Source organism: Diceros bicornis, chromosome 21 (genome assembly GCF_020826845.1).
Source record: "Diceros bicornis minor isolate mBicDic1 chromosome 21, mDicBic1.mat.cur, whole genome shotgun sequence".
Classification (NCBI taxonomy): Eukaryota; Metazoa; Chordata; class Mammalia; order Perissodactyla; family Rhinocerotidae; genus Diceros; species Diceros bicornis.
The window spans coordinates 15,409,850-15,432,690 of NC_080760.1; the positions used below are offsets into that span (position 1 = coordinate 15,409,850).

Here is a 22,841-nt window from a genome sequence, read left to right on the forward strand (position 1 = left end):
GGACTCCTCCGGTATTCAGCGCTACTTGCCACGCGCAAAATGCACATGGGAGGTGCACCACACGGTCTTTCCCATGCAGCACCTCTTGTGTGGTACACACAATCATCTGGCATAACCCTTCCCCCAGCCTCAAACACGACCATCTATACCGCAACACTAACTGCCGCTCTAGACACACAGGTCACAGTGGACCTTTCGCCTTCCAGCACAGCCAGCACCCATCATCTTTTGTGCACATTGCTGTACGTTTCAGACACAGCCCGCCACACGTCAGATGGTGCACACCCTGTCCTGTTCATCACCTAATGTACACGCTGAAATGAGAGATTGTCAGGCAGTTGTAATGGGGCCTGGTGCATAGTAAACGCTGTGGAAGTGTTCCACAAATAAAACACATAAATCTCACAGTATAACACAACTCTCCTAATCCCCCTGAAAACATTCACACACACACATACAAACACATGCTCAAAGCACCTCTAATATGTATATACTTACCATAGGAGCCACCCAGCCCGACTCTTGACCCCCACATCATGTAACTCTACCTCACTGAACTCATCGTGGCCTCTCATCCCCAACCCAGTGAATGAGTTCATCCCTGGTTCATAACAAGACATGCACCATGGTTCCTACTTACAAGGGTTTATATTTTCTGAATGAACCTCTTTAAAGAAAGGAAAGGAATGCCTTCCACACCGTTATGGCCTAAAAGACCAACCCAGAGAAGTGTAGTTTTGGAGCCAGACTGTTGTTTCAAAACTAGCTGTGTGTCCTTGGTTAAGTTACTTAACCTTTCTCAGAGTCTCAGGATCCACACCTGTAAAATTGGGATAAAATATGTACTTACCTCATATAGAGTTATGAAGATTAAATGAATATGTGTGAATGCACTTAGCAGAGTACCTGGTGCCCGTTGCACAATAAATGTCAGTTACTTCTCTCCCAATATTTTTATCCAGCTATCAATGGTTCTCAGCCAGGTCAGCAGCAAATGTAGAGGAGTATATTCAGTGGTCACAGGCATTGGGGGAACTTCTGGCGTTTAGTGGGTGGGAGTTAAGGATGCTAAATGTATTTCAACGCATAGGACAGCATTGTACAACAAAGAATGAATTGTTATCTACATACACACACATTCACACACACACACACACACACACACACACACACACACACATGAGTGCCACTGGTGCCTCCCTTGGGAATCATTGCAGTTTTCAGATTTTCATAAAACTAATAATATCCTCCCACCACACTTGTTTGTTCCTTACCTCCATAATTCATTTGACTCTTGGTTCTTATTTTGTAAGTGTTTATCTATTTGCATGAATCTCCCTAAAGCTAAATAGCATAGATAACAATTACTTACTCTTAATGATTGAGGGATACCGCTACTATTGTTGTAAAGTCTTCTGCTGATGCTGTGCAGTGGGATAAGACCCTTCCACAGTATCCAACCAAGAACGTATTTCTGGCTTTGGAGAGAAATCAGTCTTGTCCCTAATTATGGTTATCCTCAAATACTTCATCATGTCATCTGATTTTACCACTTAATAGCTGTGTGGCCACTTAATTTTGCTAAGCCTCAGTTTCTTTATCTGTATGTAAGATGAAAATATCTAGTAATACCTCATAGGATTGTCTGTCATGAGGGTTCAGTTAATTTTTTTAGATAATCTGTGTTTAGCTTAGTGCATGACAAATGGTAAGTGCTCAGTAAACATTGGCTGTTATTATTACATCATTTCGTTGTATACTAATGCCTTCTAAATTATGTTTGGCATTAAATGAGGATGTAGTGTGCTCTATAATTGAGAAATAGCAAAGACTTTGGAAAAATGGACATTGCTTTGCTTGGATAACATACATGCCTGTTTCATCTTAACTTTAGTTTAACTTCATCTCATGTGTGGGTTGGTAATAGTGGAATTAGTGTAGAAGTTTCTTTTGAAATTAGAAAAGTAATTATGATATTTTAAATAATGAGAAGCAAGAATGAGCAGTATGTTTTAATCTTTTGTCTTTACTATTATTTCAGGCCCTTTCAGAATAGATCTCTCTTCCTCTTTTCTTATACAGAAAGTTACGTTCTTTTGGAATTTCCCTTTTACAGTATATTCTGCCAAAGCAGTTGACAAATTGCAGCAGTGAAAGTATAAGTAACGAATTTGAATTTTAACAGCTTGTCAAAAGTAATAGAAAGGCATAATCTAAACTTCAGACTATGGCCTTTTCCAAAAATGATAATAATTTTATTTCTTCCACTAATTTCATAAAGAGACAGAAATCACATATCGAAGAACTAATTAATAACAAGCTTCACCTTATATAAAATCACAATCATCACTAATACAGTTAGTATTTACTATATCATACTCATTTTTCGTAATGATTTGTGACCCTTTAAAGTGAGGTACTACAGTGATAGCTCTATCTTCCTCCATAAAGATTGAGAGTAATGACTTCTTAAATGAAAATTATTCATTCTGTGCTCTTTTGTAATGATTATCTCCAGCACCTTATACTTATAGCAGGATTTTAGTTGGGTGACTGTGCAGTGCAATTCTTTCAGTAAAACTTTAAAAATGTATCTTAAAGTTTGTTTTTCAAAGACTAGTAGTCTAAGAGAACAGGAGATAGAATACCTTGGGGGTGTCATATTACCAGTACGTGAGAAATAGTACCTGGGTCATGTCACATGCTGCAAAGACACAGCAAGAATTTAGGATTGTGGAGGATTAGGTACATTGCACAGCAGTCTGGGACAAGTTGGGATTTGTCAAATGGTTCTTTTGTTAAATAGCAACTAGGCCAACTCAATGTTAAATCATAGCATTTAAATCTCCTGGCCTTTTGCTGTCGTTAAAAATAAAGCCAGATGCTATCGAATCATTTTCTCCAAGATTTGAAAAATCTCATTTTGCCACATTTTACAATAAGCATTTTGTAAATTAATTGCTTTGGCCTGTGTCTTATAAGTTTGTTCAGCCAAAGTGGGGCAAGGAGAAGCTTTATTTTAAGCTCAAAGTACAATAATTACTGAGGGGCCTCATACTTACTCTGCTTTCAGAGGTTGGTAAACTTGGAAATATTGAATGGCCTTAGTTTTAAAAACTCAAGCTGTAGATTTGAAAACACCAGAACCTACTAAATCACATTCATAGGAGCCAACCCTCTCCTTAAGAGGCACCTGGCAATAAAACAGTGGACTCAGCCTCTCCAGTAGCACTGGTCCAACACACTTTGTCACTTACCTATAAGAGACTGGCCTCCTGCAGCTTGCTGTCCCTAAGTGATTATCAACTTGTCTGTGCTAGGTTTCTCCTTCATGTGGCACTAAGGAGATAGACGAAGGCAGGGAAATGGACAGATTTTTGATTTATCTATTGTTATCTACTTGTTAATAATGGTTTTTACTTCAATTCCCCTGGTGACTTTGGAGTTCCAGTTCATCATCACATCATTGAGCCACGGTTGTGCCTTCTGTGTCATTTCCCCCATGGGTACCTCCCAACCTTCCCTGTTCTTTCCCTTTAGACCATATAAATCCCATTAGAAAACGTTTCCTGATAGTGCTGATTCAGTCGTCTCGGTCATGTTTCCTTTATCTACATCATGTTCTTTCTTTCCCAATAACAGAAGGCCTGGATGTCCTTGTTCCCTGACACTGGCTATATTAAATGATCGTCCATAGTGGCTGTGTACTGGGGTTAAACCAACTCCAGAGGTGAACACCATGTTAGGTGGTGCCTCTAAAGATGTCCAGTTAACAGTGATCTTAACATTTGTCTTCTCCACTTCCTATTTAAATCATTTTTTATTGGACTTAAATAAATATCTTTCTGTATCCTCTCTTATACTTATTTCTGGTGTTTTATCTCCCTAATAAGATTATAAACTTATTGAAGGGGCAGATGTGCCATGTATTTCTTTGGGGTCTTCTGTAGTAAGTAGGTACCTGGGTGACTTCAGATATTTATTTACTTTAGATGATGCTTTACCTCAGAGAGATTACATGCCTAGAAATTGCTGCCTGGTGTTTGGCAGTTTAGATATAATTCTGTTACCAATGGTAATACAATTTATCTTGTGATATAATCCCTATAGCCCCAGATTTCTGTAGAGAAGTTAGCAGTTTTTCAGTCTCACGAATCCAGAAACCAGGACTCGTCCAGTCAGCTGGGACCACTTCCTGAGCCCTCAGCCCCATCAACCCTTTAATTCAGTTCAACAATTCAACAGTCCATGTTCTATCCAGCCCCACTCCCTGCAAACCTAGTTTATATCTTCACCAGGTCTAATTGGGCCTTTGTAGCTTTCGGAGCTATTCTCCTCTTCCCATGCCCGGGCCTTAGCTCAGCAAATCCCCAGCCCTTTGGGATAGCATGTTCCCAGGCCTTGACTCCATCTCCCCCCAGTTCATCCTCCACACTGCTGCCCTCATGGCCTTTTAAAGACAAAATCATGATCCCATCTGTCCCCTGCTTACAGTCTTTCACTGGATTCCCATCAGCTGTAGGAAAGTGCTAGCTGGACCCCAAGGGCTTCCATTCTAGACTAGGTCTGCTTCTCCAGGCTTACTCTTGTCTCCACCTGTACACAGTACATGCAGTGGGCCCAGACAGCTCCCAGCCCCACACCCAATGCCAGGCTGGTAGCTCCCTGTCAGACTGGAGAGCACTTCCCAGGGCCTCCTGCCCACCCAGGAGCCCATGGCGTCCTTCAGAATCCACCCAGATGGTCCCCCTCCTGGACACCTTTCTTGATTGTTCCAGGAACCACAGAGGAAGAAATGTGTATATACTTCCAAAACACCTTTTATTATTGTGTCTGTTATAGTGTAATATTTGTTTCTGTGTCGGTTTCTTGAGGCTAGATATCTCAATCATCCCAGGGTATGCATCTAGTAAATGCTAAATGAATCAAGTACAAGAAATCGTTTATCCAATAGGAACTTTTAAAAAATATCACTCCTCTTCTCCTTAGTTGATAGCTATAATTCTTGCCAAGGATTGTAATTTTCTATAAAATGAAATGAATGTAGTCTTCAAAGATAATACCAAAGCTAGTTAACATTGGTCCACCTTGTAACCCGGGACTAAGTTTTCCATTGGGAGAGAGGATCCTTAACAGTGACTAGCCTCATAAACGTGACCCTACCTGTGTGTCTCAATTTCAGGGACTCATGTTAAAGGGAAGGGAAGGGAAGGAGAAGATGGGAGGGGGAAGGGGGACAATCAACTTAGCAGCCTTAGGAGTCAATGATAAAGGCTGGACGTTCTCGTCTGTCTGGCCCCAGGGAGACAGCCTTCTCTAAAGATGGTATGTAAGAGAATGGAGTTTGTTTCAGTCTGAAGTGTCCCTGCCCACTGCCTCTAGTCAGGCATTAAACTGACACAGAATCTGAGTCCAAACCTTTTTCTGAGTGCAAACTTTTTTTTTTTTTTTAACTCAGGGCTTTCCTTATAGTTTTTCTGCTTTTAGGACATTCTCTCTTTTCTGGCTGGGTCACTATACTGGTTGGAACAGTGTTTGACAGAAGGAGTTGAGGTGTTTGAATATTTGATTGGTCACTTGGCACCAGGACAGGAAAGGCACTGTCAGTGGACCCTGCGGGCTCAGTCCTTGATTGCCCCTCATGTCACCCGAGTCACTCAGCCCCCTCAGCCATAGCATCTCGCTCTTTCTGGCACGCCGCTATGCTGAGAATGCCTGTATTGTGCTGGCACTGGGGGTACCTGAGAGGAATGAGATGGCACCTGTGCCCTCTGGAGCTTAAGTTACAATTTTATTGTAACCTGTCCATTCGGTGTTTTCACTGTACGTGGTCAGGGCTACCCCCAGCACGCTTCTGGAGCACCTCCTAAATTTAGCAGAGAGGGAAAGGGACTTTGCCTCCCTAAGCTTGTCTATTTGTATCATATTGGTAAATGTAGCAGTCTTGACCTAGAGCCAGCATTCCAGAAGCCTTGGCACCTACTTCCACTCTGCCTCTATTTGTGTGGAACTGCTGGCAAGATAAAGCAAGAGCTTTATTTTCCTCATCCTTTAAGTAAAGATAATACCAACCCCCACCCCCCCACAGAACTGTGGAGCAGTTAGATAAAATGCCAGCTGTGAAAGTTCTCTGGAAAGTTCAGAGCACCAGAGACTGAGATGTTTGTTAATAGGAGGTGCAGTCGACCTAGGAAAGAAGTCAGGGCACTGTCACAGCATCGCAATTGAAAGCTTGAAGCCCGTTTTTATTTTTTGTTGCTGCAGTTATGTCTTAGTTGAGCAAGAATCCTGAGGCCAGGAAAAGTCAAGATAGTGATCAGCAGCCTTGACCACAAGTTATGATCTTCCCTGGGAAGCGGGAACCGTATTGCCCCCTCACAGAGCCGTTAGGAGACAGTAACAACCCTATGAACAGGGGCCAGTCATATGTGAGCAATTGAGTAGTGCCTTTTTTTTTTTTTTTTTTTGGTTTGTCAAGTTAGTTAGAGACAGTGCCAGCAAATAAAAAACTTTTCTCTCAGGCCAAAGCTTTACTAAGATAATTTAGTTTTATGTCTCATTGTCCATTTCATCGTGATTTTCTCAAGAACAAGGACCACGTCTGCTCATCTTTGTCTTCTCAGCCCCCAGCATGGTAGCTACCCTGGTGACAGGCGTTAGGCAAATGAAGGAATGAGTGGACGTAAATGAAGACCGTTTCAACATTGTGAACTAATCACTTCCTCTGTGCTGGGCACCAGTCTAAATTCTTTACATGTGTTACGTTATTTTATGTGCACAACAACCCAGTCAGGTAGAACTGTTATTATCCTTGATGTACTGGGGAGGAGACCAGGACACAGAGAGGTTAAGTCATCTGCCCAAGGTCACATGAGTGATAAGTGTTGCCAGAATTCCGGCCCAGGCAGTCCAGCCCCAAGCCTGATTCCTAGTCACCGCACCAGACGGCCTCCTCGAGGGGAGAGAACTTGGACTTTGGAGCCAGGCCCCATCAGTAAAATGCAGAGTATGATCATTTCTGCCTTTTAGGGTGTCATGAAGATTAAGAGAGCTAGCAGGCAGAGCAGCTCATGTTCTAAGTGAGGCACAGATACAGTGGACATCCAGAGACTAGTTCTTGTCCCCTAACTTGGGGTCTCTAGAGTCAGTAGTATGGTCTGGTGGCCTTTGCAGCCACGTTGCTTTTCATGATTAAATATGGGAAATTTCTGTATACCCCAGCAGACGGTCAAGTCTCTGGATTGTTGGGAGTTTAGAGAGGGCAGACTCACACCAGGCCTTAGAGATGGCCCTCTGTGGTCCGGTTGCCATGAGGAGGGGGAGGGGCGTCAGGAGGGGCATTGGGCAGCCTCAGTCACGCGTTCTGTTCTTTCTGGGCACCCACCTCTTGTCAGGGACTGTTCTAGGTGCCGTGGGTACACCCTCTCCGCTCTCGCGACTCAGACCGTGACGCTGGGCCACTAGTCTGATATGGCTCAAATGCCTTCTTAAGCTCACCTGCCTGCCCTCCGGTCTTTGATCACAGAAGTCTGATCTTCCTGTACTGACATTTTCAGTTTATCTAACCACCTTGCTGTCCACCTGTGATACATTTTTTTTTCTAATTAGACAAATATAAAACTGCCAACTTGTCAGACCCACTGCTATTTTATTCAGGTTTAATAGGCCTTTGTTTTTTTCTCCTGAAACTAGGCCATCCATTTGATTCTGTCTTTCTAAGAAAATTGCTCAAAATTTACAAAATTGTAATTTCATTGGTTTTATGTCCTTATTTATTACTGATCTCAAGTTCTTATAAATTTAATGTTGATGTATGTTTTCAAGCATTTTGACTAGTAGGTAATTTTAAATAGAGACTGATTGGCTGGTTTACTGTAGCCATTTATTTAATTAAAATTTTAGTTAACTTTTTTTGAGAAGAATAACATATCTACATTGCTTGAAATCCAAGATATATCAAAGGGTTTGTGGAGAAGAGTCTCCTTCCCACCCCTCTTTTCTCCTCCTTGGAACAAACCAGCGTTACCATTTCTTGGGTGGGTTTTCAGAGACATGCTATGCTGCTATAACCACAAGTTACAAGTTACATACACACACACACGTCCCCTTTTTTGCACAAATAGTTGCTTACTCTACCTACTGATGTACAACTTGTTTTATTTACTTCATGACAGCTGTTAAATGATTCTGTATCAGTTAACTCATAAAAACCTTCTTTACTCTTTTTATGGGGTGAGACAGGACCATAATTTATTTAATCAGTCCCCTTTCAATGGACATTTAGCTTGTTTCCAGTCTTTTCCTAATACGTATAATGCCACAGTGAACAACCTTGGACATGCCTTTTTTGTATAAGGGGGGGTTATATCTATGGGATAAATTCCTATACATGGAATTACTGTCACAAGGTATATGCATTTGTAAATTTAATATGTTGTCAACTTGCCTTCCATAAAAGTGGTTTAAATTTATACTACCACCAGCAGTATGTGAGGGTGTCTGTTTATCTATTTCTTCATATCCTCACCAGCTCAGTCATTCAATTTTTACGTTTGTCCATAAGGCAGATAAAAAAATGGTCTCTCAGTGTTAATTTGTCCATCTCTTACCACGAGCAAGGTTGAGCATCTTTTCACTTGCCTGAGAACCATTGGATTTCCCATTCTGTGAACCGTCTCTTCATATCCTTTGCCCATTTTTCTATTTGTTTTTCTTTGTCCATTTGTTGTTCTTTCAGTTAATTTACTTTTGGCGGGGGTGGGGGATGGGGGGAGAGTACTTTGTATGTTAGGGAACGTACCCTTTGCCTTGATATGAACTGCAAATAGTTTTTCAGAGTTTATCACTTTTCCTTTGATTTTGTTACTGATTTCTTTGCTGTGCAGATTTATCATTTTTTTCTTTTATGACTTCTGGGTTTTGTGTCATACGTTAGAAAGGTCTTCCCCACTCTAAGATTGTTGTGTTATATTTTTGGTTTTCTCCCATCATTTCTTCTAGAATTTTTTTTTTTAACTTTTAATTCTTTGAATCATCCAGAATATATTTCGGTATAAGGTATGAGTTATGGAATCATCTCTTTTCCCAGGCAACAGTTATTCATTTCAGTCTTGCTTTTATTTTGTAACTTAGAAATTGTGTGCCCTGTCAAATTCTCTTATACCATCCCTGTGCACCAACATGAGTCCAATTGATTTAGGATGACAGATAATTTTTTCATGAGGCAGTTCGGCATAGGGGAAATTGGATCATCATCTTCAGAGGGTAGCAGGCCTGGTTTTGAATGCCGACCCTGCAACTTCATACCTACGCAGCCTTGGGCAAGTTACATAACCTTTCTGAGCCTTTGTACCTCATTTGTAAAATGTGGTTGAGAATACCCCATTTTGCAAATGGGTTGTGACAATTAAAGATAATGTTTATAAACTGCCTGTTCAGTGCCTGGCACACAGTAGATACTTGATAAACAGGGGCTATTATTATTGTCATCATCATTACCAATATCAGTAGTGTGATGTTGGCCTGAGTGAGGACATTGTGTGCCACCCCTCCCTGTGTGTAGCCATTCTTCAGCAAAAGCTGGTGTTCCTGGAAATTGGATATGGGGCTTCCCTGCCTAGGCCAAAAGGCATCGCAAGTTTCCTAGTAATGATCAGGCTGGCATTTTTAGGGCCGTGTTCATAACTTCTGGGCAGATGTGAAATTGTTAGGGTGTCCATTAAAATAAGATTGCACTTTGCTGCAAGAGGAAGTCTGTCTGATTTTGTCGTTTGGTTTTGTAATCAGATTTAGAAAGTTAACAGGCAAGCATTGTTTGTCCATCCTTGGTGTTAATGCTGTTTGTCCATATGATGATCTAAGAAACGTTTAGGATCTGTATGATCTCTTATTTCAGAACCTTATGCTCAATCCTGTCATAAGTATGGAAATTATTTAATTGGGTGCAGAAACTTCGCAGCCTAGACAGAAGTTGATATCTAAATTAACTTCTGTTTTTAAACCAACACCACCCCAGGACCTAGTCCTTAACTAGGGAATTCGTTATTGCTTCATTCCGCACCTCTTCCTGTATTCTGGTGCTCTAGATTTTTTTTTCTATGCAGACTTAGTTTTCTTCTAAGATTTTTTTGACCTCTTTATTTTCCTTCAGTAATGTTTAACCTTAATTTAATATTTGTCTTTTGAAAGCTCTTTCACTGCAGTCCTTTCCCAGGTAAACTGAACTTTTTTTAATCACTTTTAAGTTTATTGCTAATAGTCTCATTATCTCTAAAATACCTCCTTCCATTCTGTTCCGTCTCTTATTTTCTGTTTGCTCATCCTGCATCTTTTTAAACTGAAACACCAAACTTCCCTCTCCAAGCTTCTCAATAATTATCAATAATTCAGAAAATCTTAGTCTTATGTTTCTGTTTTCCCTCTTTTGTTTGCTTCTCTCGAGCCCTGGATATGTTACTAGACTCTTCTTTTTTTTTGTAAACTGTCAAAACCTAATTCTTCTCCACCATCAATGTTAATAAAATTTCCATTTAGGAAATTTTACTTGGTTTTACACAATAAATTTTCTCCCTAATCAATAATCAGTCCACAGGTATCTGTTGAGTGCCTACTACGTGCCAGGCTCTGAGGATGCAATGAGTGAATAATTCCCCGCCTCAGGACTTGACTTTCTACAGGGAAGATAGGTAACATGTAAACCAACAGGTGGAATTATTTCGGTTATGTTTTGGTTATGGAGGAGATAAATGCAGTAATAAATTAGAAATGACCAGGCACAAGAGGGAGGAAGCTCATCTGCTTTCTTTACAATTCTTTTGCTTCTGGTGTGATTTTAAATTTTGTCTTTTGTTTTCTCTTGATTTTGCTTTTAACATGTTTTATTAATCTTTCTTATCACCCATCATTCATCCCTTAGATAGCCAGCTGCCCATTTTTAAGAATTGATTATATAATCTCATTGCATTACGCCCTTCTTCTTTATAATCTTATGCTTTCTTTCTGATGCTTGAAAAATTTCTTTACCACAGTCTATATCATGAAGGTCATCTTTAGTTATTCCTAAAACCAGAAGGCATTTCTCCAACATAAACCTTACCCTTTGACATCTTGGGTATTTGTTTAAAAAAGAATAGTAATTCTCAGGCCGACCCCGTGGCTTAGCGGTTAAGTGAGCGCGCTCCGCTGCTGGTGGCCCGGGTTCGGATCCCAGGCTCACACCGACGCACCGCTTCTCTGGCCATGCTGAGGCCGTGTCCCACATACAGCAACTAGAAGGATGTGCAGCTATGACATACAACTATCTACTGGGGCTTTGGGGGGAAAATAAATAAATAAATAAAAATTAAAAAAAAAAAAAGAACAGTGATTCTCAAATGCTTGTCTGAGTAAAATGTGTGTTGGTGTGTAAGGTTGCCAATGGCCTTTCTTGTAAGAACTGGACTTTGTATGAGATTGTATTATTTTAGGAAATGAAAGTGAATAGTAAGTAGTGTGTGTAATGACTTTGCTTAGCAAAATAAAGTTAGCAGTCCCCCAGTTTTTAGAACATGGAACTCTCACTCCTTCTAGGTTGACTGTTTGGATCTGAAAATACATTGAATGCTCAATGTTCTCTTTCTGTTTGCAGGGATGACTCTGTCCCAGAAGACAACATCTGGAGGGGTATCCTCTCTGTTATTTTCTTCTTTCTTATCATCAGTGTGTTAGCTTTCCCCAATGGTAAGTGATGTAATGCTTTATCACATTTCTCCTGTGCATTGTGCCCTTTAGGTGTTTTTGAGATGCATGTCATCTAGAAGATGAAATTAGAAGGTGGAATAAAAAAATAATTTGAGTTTTGTGTGGTGGTTAGGGGCACAGGCTCTGGAGGCAGGTTGCCCATTCTGCCGCTTCCTAGCTCAGTGGCCCTGGGGAGGTCCCCTCACGTCTTCCTGAGTGCTTCCCTTTCTCGCTATAAAATGGAGGTAACAGGTAGGTACTGTTGTAAGGGTTAACTAAATAAATACGTGTTAAATTCTCTGAATAGTGACTGACAAATTGTAAGTTCTCAATAAATGTCAGCTGTTGTTCTTGTTGTTGCTATTTTTGTTGTTATCAGCTGAGTCATAAAATACAATTATTACTCAGTTACTCCTTTTTGCTAAGGACAGGGTCAATGCTGTCGTGAGTGTTACTTAAATAATTTGTTGTCCTAGGTGATCTTTTATCACAGTAACCTTGCTGATTATGTATTTGGGGTTTGAGTTTTTATCATCAGGTAAAGAGAACAATTATTACTGTGAACTTTACCTCCCATTGTAATTATAGAGTGAGGTAAAACCTTTGTTTAGAAACTGGTTTGGTGTTCTGTCCTACTTAAGATTCATCCCTTCCTCTGAATTGTCCCCTACAAGTTGCTTTATTTTTTCTTATTCTCCTTCAGTACTTTCTCCCTAGAATATTCTCTATTCGTTCTCTGTAACCATTTCTAAATACTCACTTTTTATATCCTATTTCTTTTATACTTAAGATATTTTGAAACTGTTTCAGTCTTATGAGTTATCCTCCATGGGCCCTGCTCAGGTTTTAAATATCGTGCTTTAAGATGTGTTTTTCTCTGTTCTCTCATCTATTCAGTAAATGTAATGTGTAATCTAAGAGGCTCGTTATGAATGTTACTAATTGCTACCTGGAAATGTACCGTGGTAATACCAATTCCAACGTGTGTGTGTTTTGGGGGTGGCAGGGTCCCCCACTAACAAGCAATTCTCAGACAGCAGCTGGTGTCCTACAGTTCAACTCAATTCTGACACTATCTACCCAGAGATTCCTTTTTCTTTCATATCTCTCGATCCTGTTCTGCCTTGTTTTTGTTTTGTTGTTTATTTGTTTGGGGTGTTTTTTAATCAATGAGAGCAGAGTATGTGCTCAGGAAACATCAGTCCAAAAGTATTAGGTCTGTTCTTCAAGTCTCCAGCTTTCCTTGGCTGTGTGTTAATTTGTTGCCTAGTTCTCAAGGGCTACTTCTTCACGGCTTTGTAGGTGTCTTTTTTGCTTTTTTTTTTGTTTTTTGTTTTTTTTAATTTGCTATTTCTGAGTCCAGAAGCCATTTTGGAAGCCTGAGGATTCTCAAAGATTAGTCTCTCAATAGCCATGATTTTACAGCCATCCCTTCAGTGAAGCTTTGGCAGGAGCTGGGTGTTGAGACTTCACTAGCAGATGTTTCTCTTAGGGTACCAAAGGCCCTGAAGGTTGGGGGATTAAATTCACTGTATGTAACATTTTCTGTGACTTCTGCTGGTTTTTCCTCTGTATTCTAATGATGTCCTCTAATCTTCCAAGTCCACTTAACCTGCTCAGCCTCTCCTGGTGGGACTGTGCTGTTGTTTTCCTTTTGGAAAGATAAAAGTTAAGTTTGCTTTCTGCTTCTCTGATCCTGGCTGTGTGGACTTGGTGATGCGTACAAAGGGGGAAGGATCCGGAGGGCTGCTCTAGTTTAGTCTGCTTGGTTTACAGCTGAGAAAGCTGAGCCATGGTCGTCCGTCATCCACCAGAGGTCCCCTGGCTCTCTGATGTCAGCCTGTGTTAGGGCCCTGGCTCCCGGGCGGTGCTTTGGTCATTTCTCATATTAGGTCCACTGTGAGGTGTTTTATCCCTGTCTTCCCATATGTTTCTGTCTCCTTCTTCTTCTCTTCTTCTCTCTCAGTCTTGGCTTTTCTTTTTCCCAGGAGCACAACCTTAGGGTCTTGGTTGGCCTGTACCTAGTGTGCTTCAGATCCTGCAGAAGGCCGGTGGTGGTTGTGCGCCTGCTCCTCTGCTGCCCAAATGTCGTCCGTGATCAGCAGGAGCTAGCAGATTGATCTGAACCTTCCTATATTCTCCTTTTTCTACTCTCGTCCTGCCTTATCCTTCCCTGCCACCTGTGTGTGTGTGCACACACACTGCTCATCTGTAGGCAGGACTTGCCAAAAACAAGGTTTCAGATAGATACAGGCAAGGACAATGGCTTCGATGTCCTACGCAAGAAGAATTAGGACATTGGGGAAGTGAGTACTTGGAGATATCCTCTTGAAGCTGTGGGTACAAAACAAACACGTTGTGTCCACCTTGTTTTCTTTTTTTTTTAATTTATTTAATTTATTTATTTTTCCCCCCAAAGCCCCAGTAGATAGTTGTATGTCATAGTTGCACATCCCTCTAGTTGCTGTATGTGGGACGCGGCCTCAGCCTGGCTGGAGAAGCCGTGCGTTGGTGCGCGCCCGGGATTAGAACCCCGGGCCGCCAGCAGCGGAGCGCACGCACTCAACCGCTAAGCCACGGGGCCGGCCCCACCTTGTTTTCTAAAGGTCCATTTACTTACACTTTACATAAGATCAGTAAAACTACAGGTTTTCCACATTAAAGAGTGTTATTATTGAATATTTTTAAATTAGGAGTGGCTTTGGGAGATGCCATAGAGATGATGGGGGAGCTGGCAGAGCCACTGGGAAAGGGTGCTCCCAAGCCGTGTGTCTGTCCCCGCCCAGAGCCGGCTTTTAGACCTCGGGCCTTTCCAGGAGCCGCAGCGCTGGGTGGCTGCTTCTCTGAGTGGACTGTGCGTGCCTCGTCTTGCTCCAGCCTTGTCCCCTTATTTCCTCTCCTCCCCGCCTCGGCACATATCCTCAGATTAGGGAATGAAAATGAATGAGCAACACAGAGCCCCAAATTTGTCTTCTCCTTGAAAGGCAGTTTTGGGGCAGTGCCTTCAGTGGATGGCATTCCCAGAATGGTTCTGCTTTGGCAACTTCAAATGCATTTATCCTTGACCTAGTAAAGGCTGCCCTGCATGTTTGAGTACAGGTCTAAACTTGATTGTGTCTGTGTGTCTCGTGTGTGTGAGTTCATGTCTGCTATCTATGTGGTAGAATTGGTCAACTCTGTGGGAAGAGGGCCCTGTGATTCTTTCTATAGAGAGTCTAAATAACAAAGAAAGCCCTTGACTTTCTCCATAGGGTTTTGTAACAGAATACTTTTGGCCACAAGTAATAGGAAATCTATTTACAATAGCTTGAAGAATAAGCAAATTGTTTGGTTTTTTTTTTAATAATTTATTTTATTTATTTATTTTTCCCCCAAAGCCCCAGTAGATAGTTGTATGTCATAGTTGCATATCCTTCTAGTTGCTGTATGTGGGACGCGGCCATGCAGAGAAGTAGTGCGTCAGTGCACACCCGGGATCCGAACCCGGGCCGCCAGCAGTGGAGCGCGAGCACTTAACCGCTCAGCCACGGGGCTGGCCCAGGAAATTGTTTACTTTCTTATATTACAAGAAGTTCTGAGATAGACTGGTTCCGGGGGTGGCTAATTCAGCAGCTTAGAGACAGGTGAAGACCCAGTTTCTTTACCTCCTTCTGCTCCGCCATCTTCAGCATGTTGGTCCCAGCCTGTGCCTCACTGCCCTAATGATCTTGAGGTCGCTTACTACAGTGCTGGACATATGGTCATGGACAATGTCCAGCAGAAGAAAAGATCATTTCTTCCAGTGTATCTTTTTAAGAGTCAAGAAACGTTTTCTGGAAACCCTCCAGCACACTTGCTCTCAGTTCTCTTTGTCCAGGATTGGGCCATACATCTCTTCTCCAACAAGACCTGAGAACAGGATTTACAGTGCCTAGAGGAGTAGGCACAGAGTAGACCTTCAGTGGATCTTCATTGGCTGGAAGAATAAAAGAAGAATAGGATTGCCTCCAATGGCTTAGAATTACCCCTGAGTTATATGGAAGAGGAGTGGACATTCAAGCAAAATTTCATTTAACAATGAACGGGTTGAGTAACAGGGTTAGGTTTTAGAGGTCCTTCCTCAGTCCTATGAACAGATATGGAGGGAGAGAGCCTGAGGTGAGACTGGGGAAGGAAAGGGTCTGTTAACCACTTCATACTTCTCTCCTGCCATCTTCTCCTCTCCCATTCTCTTTCGGTTCCCTTAAGAAAAAATTTTTAAAAAATTTTTTTATTGAAGTCATAAGGGTTTATAACATTGTGAAATTTCTGGTGTACATTGTTATCTATCAGTTTCTGTATAGACTGCATCGTGCTCACCACCAATAGTCTAATTTTTATCTGTCACCATATGTGTGCCCGTTTACCCCTTTTGCCCGCCCCCCCAACCCCCTTCCCCTCTGGTAACCACTAACCTGTTCTCTTTATCCATGTGTTTGTTTATCTTCCACATATGAGTGAAATCATACAGTGTTTGTCTTTCTCTGTCTGGCTTATTTTGCTTAACATAATACCCTCAAGATCCATCCATGTTGTTGCAAATGGGACAATTTTGTCTTTTTTTATGGCTGAGTAGTATTCCATTGTGTATATATACCACATCTTCTTTATCCATTCATCAGTTGATGGACACTTGGGTTGCTTCCACGTCTTGGCTACAGTGAATAATGCTGCAGTGAACATAGGGGTGGGTAAGTCTCTTTGAATTGTTGATTTCAAGTTCTTTGGATAAATACCCAGTAGTGGGATAGCTGGGTCGTATGGTATTTCTGTTTTTTATTTTTTGAGAAATCTCCATACTGTTTTCCATAGTGGCTGCACCAGTTTGCATTCCTACCAGCAGTGAATGAGGGTTCCCTTTTCTCCACATCCTCTCCAACATTTGTTATTTTTTGTCTTGGTCATTATAGCCATTCTGACTAGGTGTAAGGTGGTATCTCACTGTAGTTTTGATTTGCGTTTCCCTAATGATTAGTGATGTTGAACATCTTTTCATGTGCCTGTTGGCCATCTGTATATCTTCTTTGGAAAAATGTCTTTACTTATCTTTTGCCCGTTTTTTGATTGGGTTTTTTGTTTTTTTGTTGTTGAGTTGTATGAGTTCTTTATATATTTTGGAGATTAACCCCTTGTTGGATATATACTTTGCAAATATTTTCTCCCAGTTGGTAGGGTGTCTTTTCATTTTGTTCCTGGTTTCCTTTTCCTTGCAGAGGTTGTTTAGTCTGATGTAATCCCATTTGTTTATTGTTTCTTTTGTTTCCCATGCCGCAGTAGACATGGTATTCAAAAAGAGGCTGCTAAGACTGATGTCAAAGAGTTTACTGCCTATATTTTCTTCTAGGACAAAAAAAATTTTTTTAGTACTACTCCCATCTCATTATAGCAACTGACACTCAAGTGTAAGTGTAATTTTAATTATACAACTGTATCATTGGAGTGTAATTATAACTGTATCACTGGAATGAAATTTAGAAACCTGTTTGAGTCTCCAGTTGGCTGTGAGATTTCTTTCAACACGGGCCCTTCTGGTGTGCTTTTCCGGCGTCTGAGGGCTTCCTTGAACTGTTCCTCCCCCTTCAACTCCACCCTACCCAAACCTCTCGGGCCTTAACTACCCCCAGTGCTTGGCCCACAGTGGTCTCTCAATAAGTATATGTTGAATTAAGTAATGAATCTGCCAGGAAAAAAGTTCACAGAATTAGTCGTCTCTTTTCCTTTACTTATCTGCTAGAGAAACACCACTTAGCACTTCTTTAAGGTATTTTGAGGTGAGCAAAATACTAGTATTTCTTGATTTTCCTGAGTTTATCCTTCTTTTTGTCCTTCATCTTCATTTGACTTCTCTGAGTTAAGATAGTGCTTATCACATATCCTTGAGGTTTGAAGGTGATCTAGAAGGTTCATTGTCTTCTAAATTAAAAAAAAAAAAGTTCTTGTCTCCCCCCATTCTCTGTGCCCTCTCCACTACTTTTTCTTTTTTCTTTTTTTTAATTTTATTTATTTATTTTTTTCCCCCAAAGCCCCAGTAGATAGTTGTATGTCGTAGTTGCACATCCTTCTAGTTGCTGTATGTGGGACACGGCCTCAGCATGGCCAGAGAAGCGGTGCGTCGGTGCGTGCCCAGGATCCGAACCGGGGCCGCCAGCAGCAGAGCGCACGCACTTAACTGCTAAGCCACGGGGCCGGCCCTCCACTACTTTTTCTTGTAAAAAAAAAAATTCTTAGGTTTCAGATTTGCTTATAGATAATTTTATTAAACTTTTCTAAGTTTTTCCTAGAGACATTTAAAATTTAAAATAATAGTAATCAAATACCTTACAGTTTTGTCAATTTGTAGCTCAGTGAAGCTAAAATAAAATAATAATCAAGAGAATGAAGCACACTAAGGGCCGGAGGACAGAAATGTAACTCCTAGTTTTTGTTTAAAAGAGTCATGCCTCCCTCAGCTTTGGTCCCTTAAACTTAGTTTTTCTTAGGTATAACTGTAGCTGCCAAGTCGAGTAATGATCTTATTTTCTAATTTCCGAGGTAGTTTTTTAAATGCTAGCTCTTCTTATGGTGAAGATGTTTGGTTTTTGTTTCTTTTGAAATTATATTTGCTCTTAATATCTGATTGAAAATTATGTATTCTAGATGTAGGGACGGACAAAGAAGATAAAACAGGTAGTTTTCAAATGTGCCTTGTAAGAAAACTACAATCCAAAACAAAAACGGCGCTGTTTCTCCCTCATCACTCTAGGAGTGATGCATAATCAAGGAGGAGAGTAACTGAACTGGATCCAGACTTTTCCAGGCAGCTTCTGTCAGATCAGAAATAGAGTATACATAAGAAATACAGCATGAGATGCAGCACTCCTAATAGTCTCCTTACCATAGCAGTAGTCAGAGGAAGGGAAGGAATCCTCATTTTACAAGAACACTGAGAAAATAGTTCGTTGGGAAATAAGATCTATGGGTAACGCTTTGAGATAAAGTCAGTGTTCATGGGAGACTATAGATAGAACTAACGAGTCTGAGCAGATGACAGCTGTGCAAAGCATGGCTTTCAAAGAGGTGACTTGATTGGAGTAGCCAGGTGTGGGTGATCTAGTGAGCATGAATATTGAGGTTTATGTACAGTCATGTGCCACATAATGACGTTTCGGTCAATGACAGACCACGTGGTCCGTGAGATTAGTACCATGTAGCCTAGGTGTGTCGTAGGCTGTGCCATCTAGGTTTGTGTGAGTACACTGATGTTCGCACAACCACGAAATCATCTAATGATGCATCTCTTAGAATGTATCCCCAATCAAGGGACACTTGACTATAGCCAGCCTCATTCTCAATTGTTTAAGAAATGTAATAACATTTTTAGCGATATTACTGCCTTTGATGGTGAAGATGGTACTCTTAGTGAGCAATGCTACTAGAATGCACTTCTTAAAATACTACTTTGAAACATTCAGAGTTTCTTCTCAGAAAGAAGTTGGCAGATTTGATGGCTGAAAGAAAACCTGGATTGGGTTTTGAAGTTAGCTACTAAAAGGGTTACCTTACATTCCAGTGTGTTAACTCGTCTTTTGTAGGCAAAAGACACCAGTGGTTCCCACCTACCTGGTTCAGGGCAGAGCATCTTGGTACTCCTCTTTCCCTTCTGAAACCCACCACATCGGATTTGCTAATAAGCCTTTCTCAGATTTGATGCACTTCTATTTGCAAAGCTGAAAGGATATTTTTAAAAATTGCATTTTTGGGGGGCCGGCCCCGAGGCCTAGTGGTTAAGTTCCACACACTCCGCTTTGGCGGCCCAGGTTCAGTTCACTGGCACGGACCTACACCACTCATCGGTGGCCATGCTGTGGCAGCGACCCACATACAAAATAGAGGAAGATTGGCACAGATGTTAGCTCAGGGCGAATCTTCCTCAGCAAAAAAAAAAAAAGATTGTATTTTTTCAGAAACATTGTGATGTGATATTATAATGTGTAAGTAGGAAATCAGGAGAAAAGAGGGAAAAATTCAATAGCAGTAAGTCAAGATAAGGCTTTAAAAGAACAAATAGCTCTGCAATAAGATGAAAATTCTCTTTCCGGGCTCTGGAACAACATGTGCCTGTCTCAGGGACTCACAGAGTGACAGAGAGAAATGCCCTTGGGCTGAAGCAGTTATCTGTTAGGTTAAGGAGAGCTGCAAGGCCCCCGGCACCCCCAAATTTCTCAATCACTCTATCCTCTTATTTACTCTGGAACACACTGCTGGGGTTAGATAAGAAGGGGTGGGTTCTGTTCTCAGGAGGCTTCTCTTGAAGAATTCAGAGGTTGAAGACGGCTCTGGAGGCCATTCTGCTGGTTGATGTGAAGGAACTTACATCAGTTCCCTGCCCTCTCGCTTCGCCTGACTTTGCTATCAGTTCCACGTTGCAGCAACTCTAAACACCACTAGCGAGCTTCCTTCTCTCCCCGAGGCGGTCCTGACGCAAACCTCAACTCCCCCCTACTGTCTCCTCCAGAGCTGGCCCAGGCCTGACAGAGTGGATGGGCAGGTACATGTGTGCTGTCAGACTGGAGGTGGAGTCCTGGGAGCTATGTGGCCCTGGGCGAGTTCCTTATGCCTCAGTGTCCTTATCTGTAGAGTGGGGTTGATGGCAGCACCCACATCACTCAGCCGTCAGAACTGAGAGATAATGTGTGTGGGATCTCATCCCCCAGTCTGGCAGACAGTAAGTGCTCTGGAAAGTACTGCTGACTATTATAAATTATAATTTTGATTGTTATTGAGGATAACACTATTTATATGATTTTAAGTGTTGATTGGGCATGAAATTTGGTTGCAAGCCAAATAATAGGTCGTAAAATTTTAGAGTTGGACCTTATAAGAGAAAAGCATAGAGAAAGCTTGGGTTCCTTGTTATGTCTGAAAGGTTAATTTGATAGTATGGATGAAGTAATATTTGCAAGACAGACAGCCATTATAATACAAATTACATTCATTCATGGTGACAAGTCAAGAAACATCAACCAAAAATCAGTGAAGAGGATTTAGAAGAGAAAATTACTTAAAAGATGACACTTTTAGCCATCAGCTAATCCTTTAGCTAAAAGCCGTCCAAGAACTTTTGAAGAAAGTTAACAGCATTGTTATCTGGAAGGGGATTCTGGTTTCTGTGCTTCGCTGTGCTTTTCTGAGAAAGAAACAGCTGATTAAAAAGAATACAGATATTGGGGCCGGTCCCATGGCTTAGCAGTTAAGTGCGCGCGCTCTGCTACCGGCGGCCCCTGTTCGGATCCCGGGCGCACACCGACGCACCACTTCTCCGGCCATGCTGAGGCGGTGTCCCACATACAGCAACTAGAAGTATGTGCAACTATGACATACAACTATCTACTGGGGCTTTGGGGAATAAAAAGGAGGAGGATTGGCAATAGATGTTAGCTCAGAGCCAGTCTTCCTCAGCAAAAAGAGGATTAGCATGGATGTTAGCTCAGGGCTGATATTCTTCACAAAAAAAAACAAAAAAACAAAAAAACAAAACTACAGCAAGGTAACATTAAAAAAAAAAAACTTGTTAAAAAGAATACAGGTATTCCTTGCTCTCTGAGCTATCACTATCAAAACTCAGATATTGAACAGATTTGGATAACTTTTTAGATAAATCTCTCATGCTCTGAGCTGTCATTACTTGCCATCCAATACTCAGATACCAAATTAATTTGGATAAAGCAGAGTCTCATGAACCTAACTCACCTTCTGAACTCTCAGCATCTAAACTCAGGAACTGAATAGTTTTGCATGATGGGAGATACTTGTAACTGATCTTCCTAATATGAACTTGATTCATCAAAAGAAAGCAGTTAAAATATGTTTTAATATAATCTTTTTAAGAAGAGATGGATTTTAGAATGAGTTCCAGAATAAAAATTACAATGTGATATTTGCTTCAGACAGGATTACAGGTTACAAGCAACAGAAGCTGACTCTGGCAATTAAAAAATAGATAGAAGATTTTGGCTGACTTGAGAAATTGTAGGAGGGCTCGGAAACCAGGCCCCAGGCCCAGCTTGTAGGAACTGGCATGTCATCCAGAACTGGTCTAACGAGGAAACCCCAGTGAGCATTGGCTGTTGTCTGTCCCCCTGTCACCTGCAGCGAACTCTCACGGAGCTACCACTGCCACGATCACCAGTGTGGCCTTCACCAATCTGAGGAGCGCCACTTAAAACACTACTGTCCCTGCTGGCCAGAGGGAGAGGAGAGCTCTGTATACTTTCCTCTGTTGTCACCAGCTCCTGAGGTCAAGTCTGGCATGGTTGCAAGTGAAGGACCGAGCCCTAGCGATAAAGAAGGCTGGACAGCAAGCTCTGGCATCTCCCCTGGAGATAGGGGATTCATAATGCTGGAAATTCTCCAAGTGTGGGAAGGCTGTTCCGAAGGTGCGGGCAGCCCCAAATAGGTCAGGTGCCCCCTAGAGCACTCTTCAATATTTGTGAGTTGCAACCCTTCAGTTGGTGGTAAATCAATTTAGTGGATCAAGGCCTAGCTTGTTTGCTTTCTTCTTCTACCTTTTCTTTTAATGAGATAAAATAGAGGAGAAATTATTGGTGTATCATTTGTAGTAAGAGTAAGTTTCATCCTGTGAAACTTTTGTTTTCACTGCGTGGAATCCGCATCTGTGTATTTGAACTGGATTGCCATGTAAAAGGCATTTTGTTACCACAGTTCGTGATCAAAAGCCACTACACTAGCACGTTCCAGTGCTCAGAGGGTTTGTTTTCAGTCTCACTCCCTACCTCACTTGTTTTCAAGGAGCAGTGTTTCTCTATTTCACTGTCAGAGTCAGTCTCTCTCTCTCTCTCTCTCCCCCCTCCCTCCCCCCCCTCCCTTTCTGTCCCTGTCTCTGTCTTTCTCTCTCTCTCTCCCTTTCCCTCCCTCCCTCCCTCCGCATCTCTGCAGTTCCTGCTAGCTGAGAGATTTCACTTGTCAATATGTATTACATACACTGAAGGCCAGCCTGGTAAACTACTCACTGTGATAACATTGTTTCCATGGGAAGTTATGGTCAGAGTGCTAAACATAAAGCATTAGGGGGGAAAAAAAAAACACCTCTATTGTGGAGATTGGTG

At 41.5% G+C, this 22,841-nt stretch overlaps 1 protein-coding gene across 1 annotated transcript in view; it reads left to right on the forward strand.

The window, feature by feature from the left end:
- The window catches only part of PTDSS1 (phosphatidylserine synthase 1), a 63,767-nt gene that overhangs the window by 800 nt on the left and 40,126 nt on the right, over positions 1 to 22,841 (forward strand). The window contains exon 2 of the mRNA XM_058564668.1: positions 11,627 to 11,718. Coding sequence (XP_058420651.1) covers positions 11,627 to 11,718 — 92 coding nt within the window. The remainder of the gene's footprint in view (positions 1 to 11,626; positions 11,719 to 22,841) is intronic.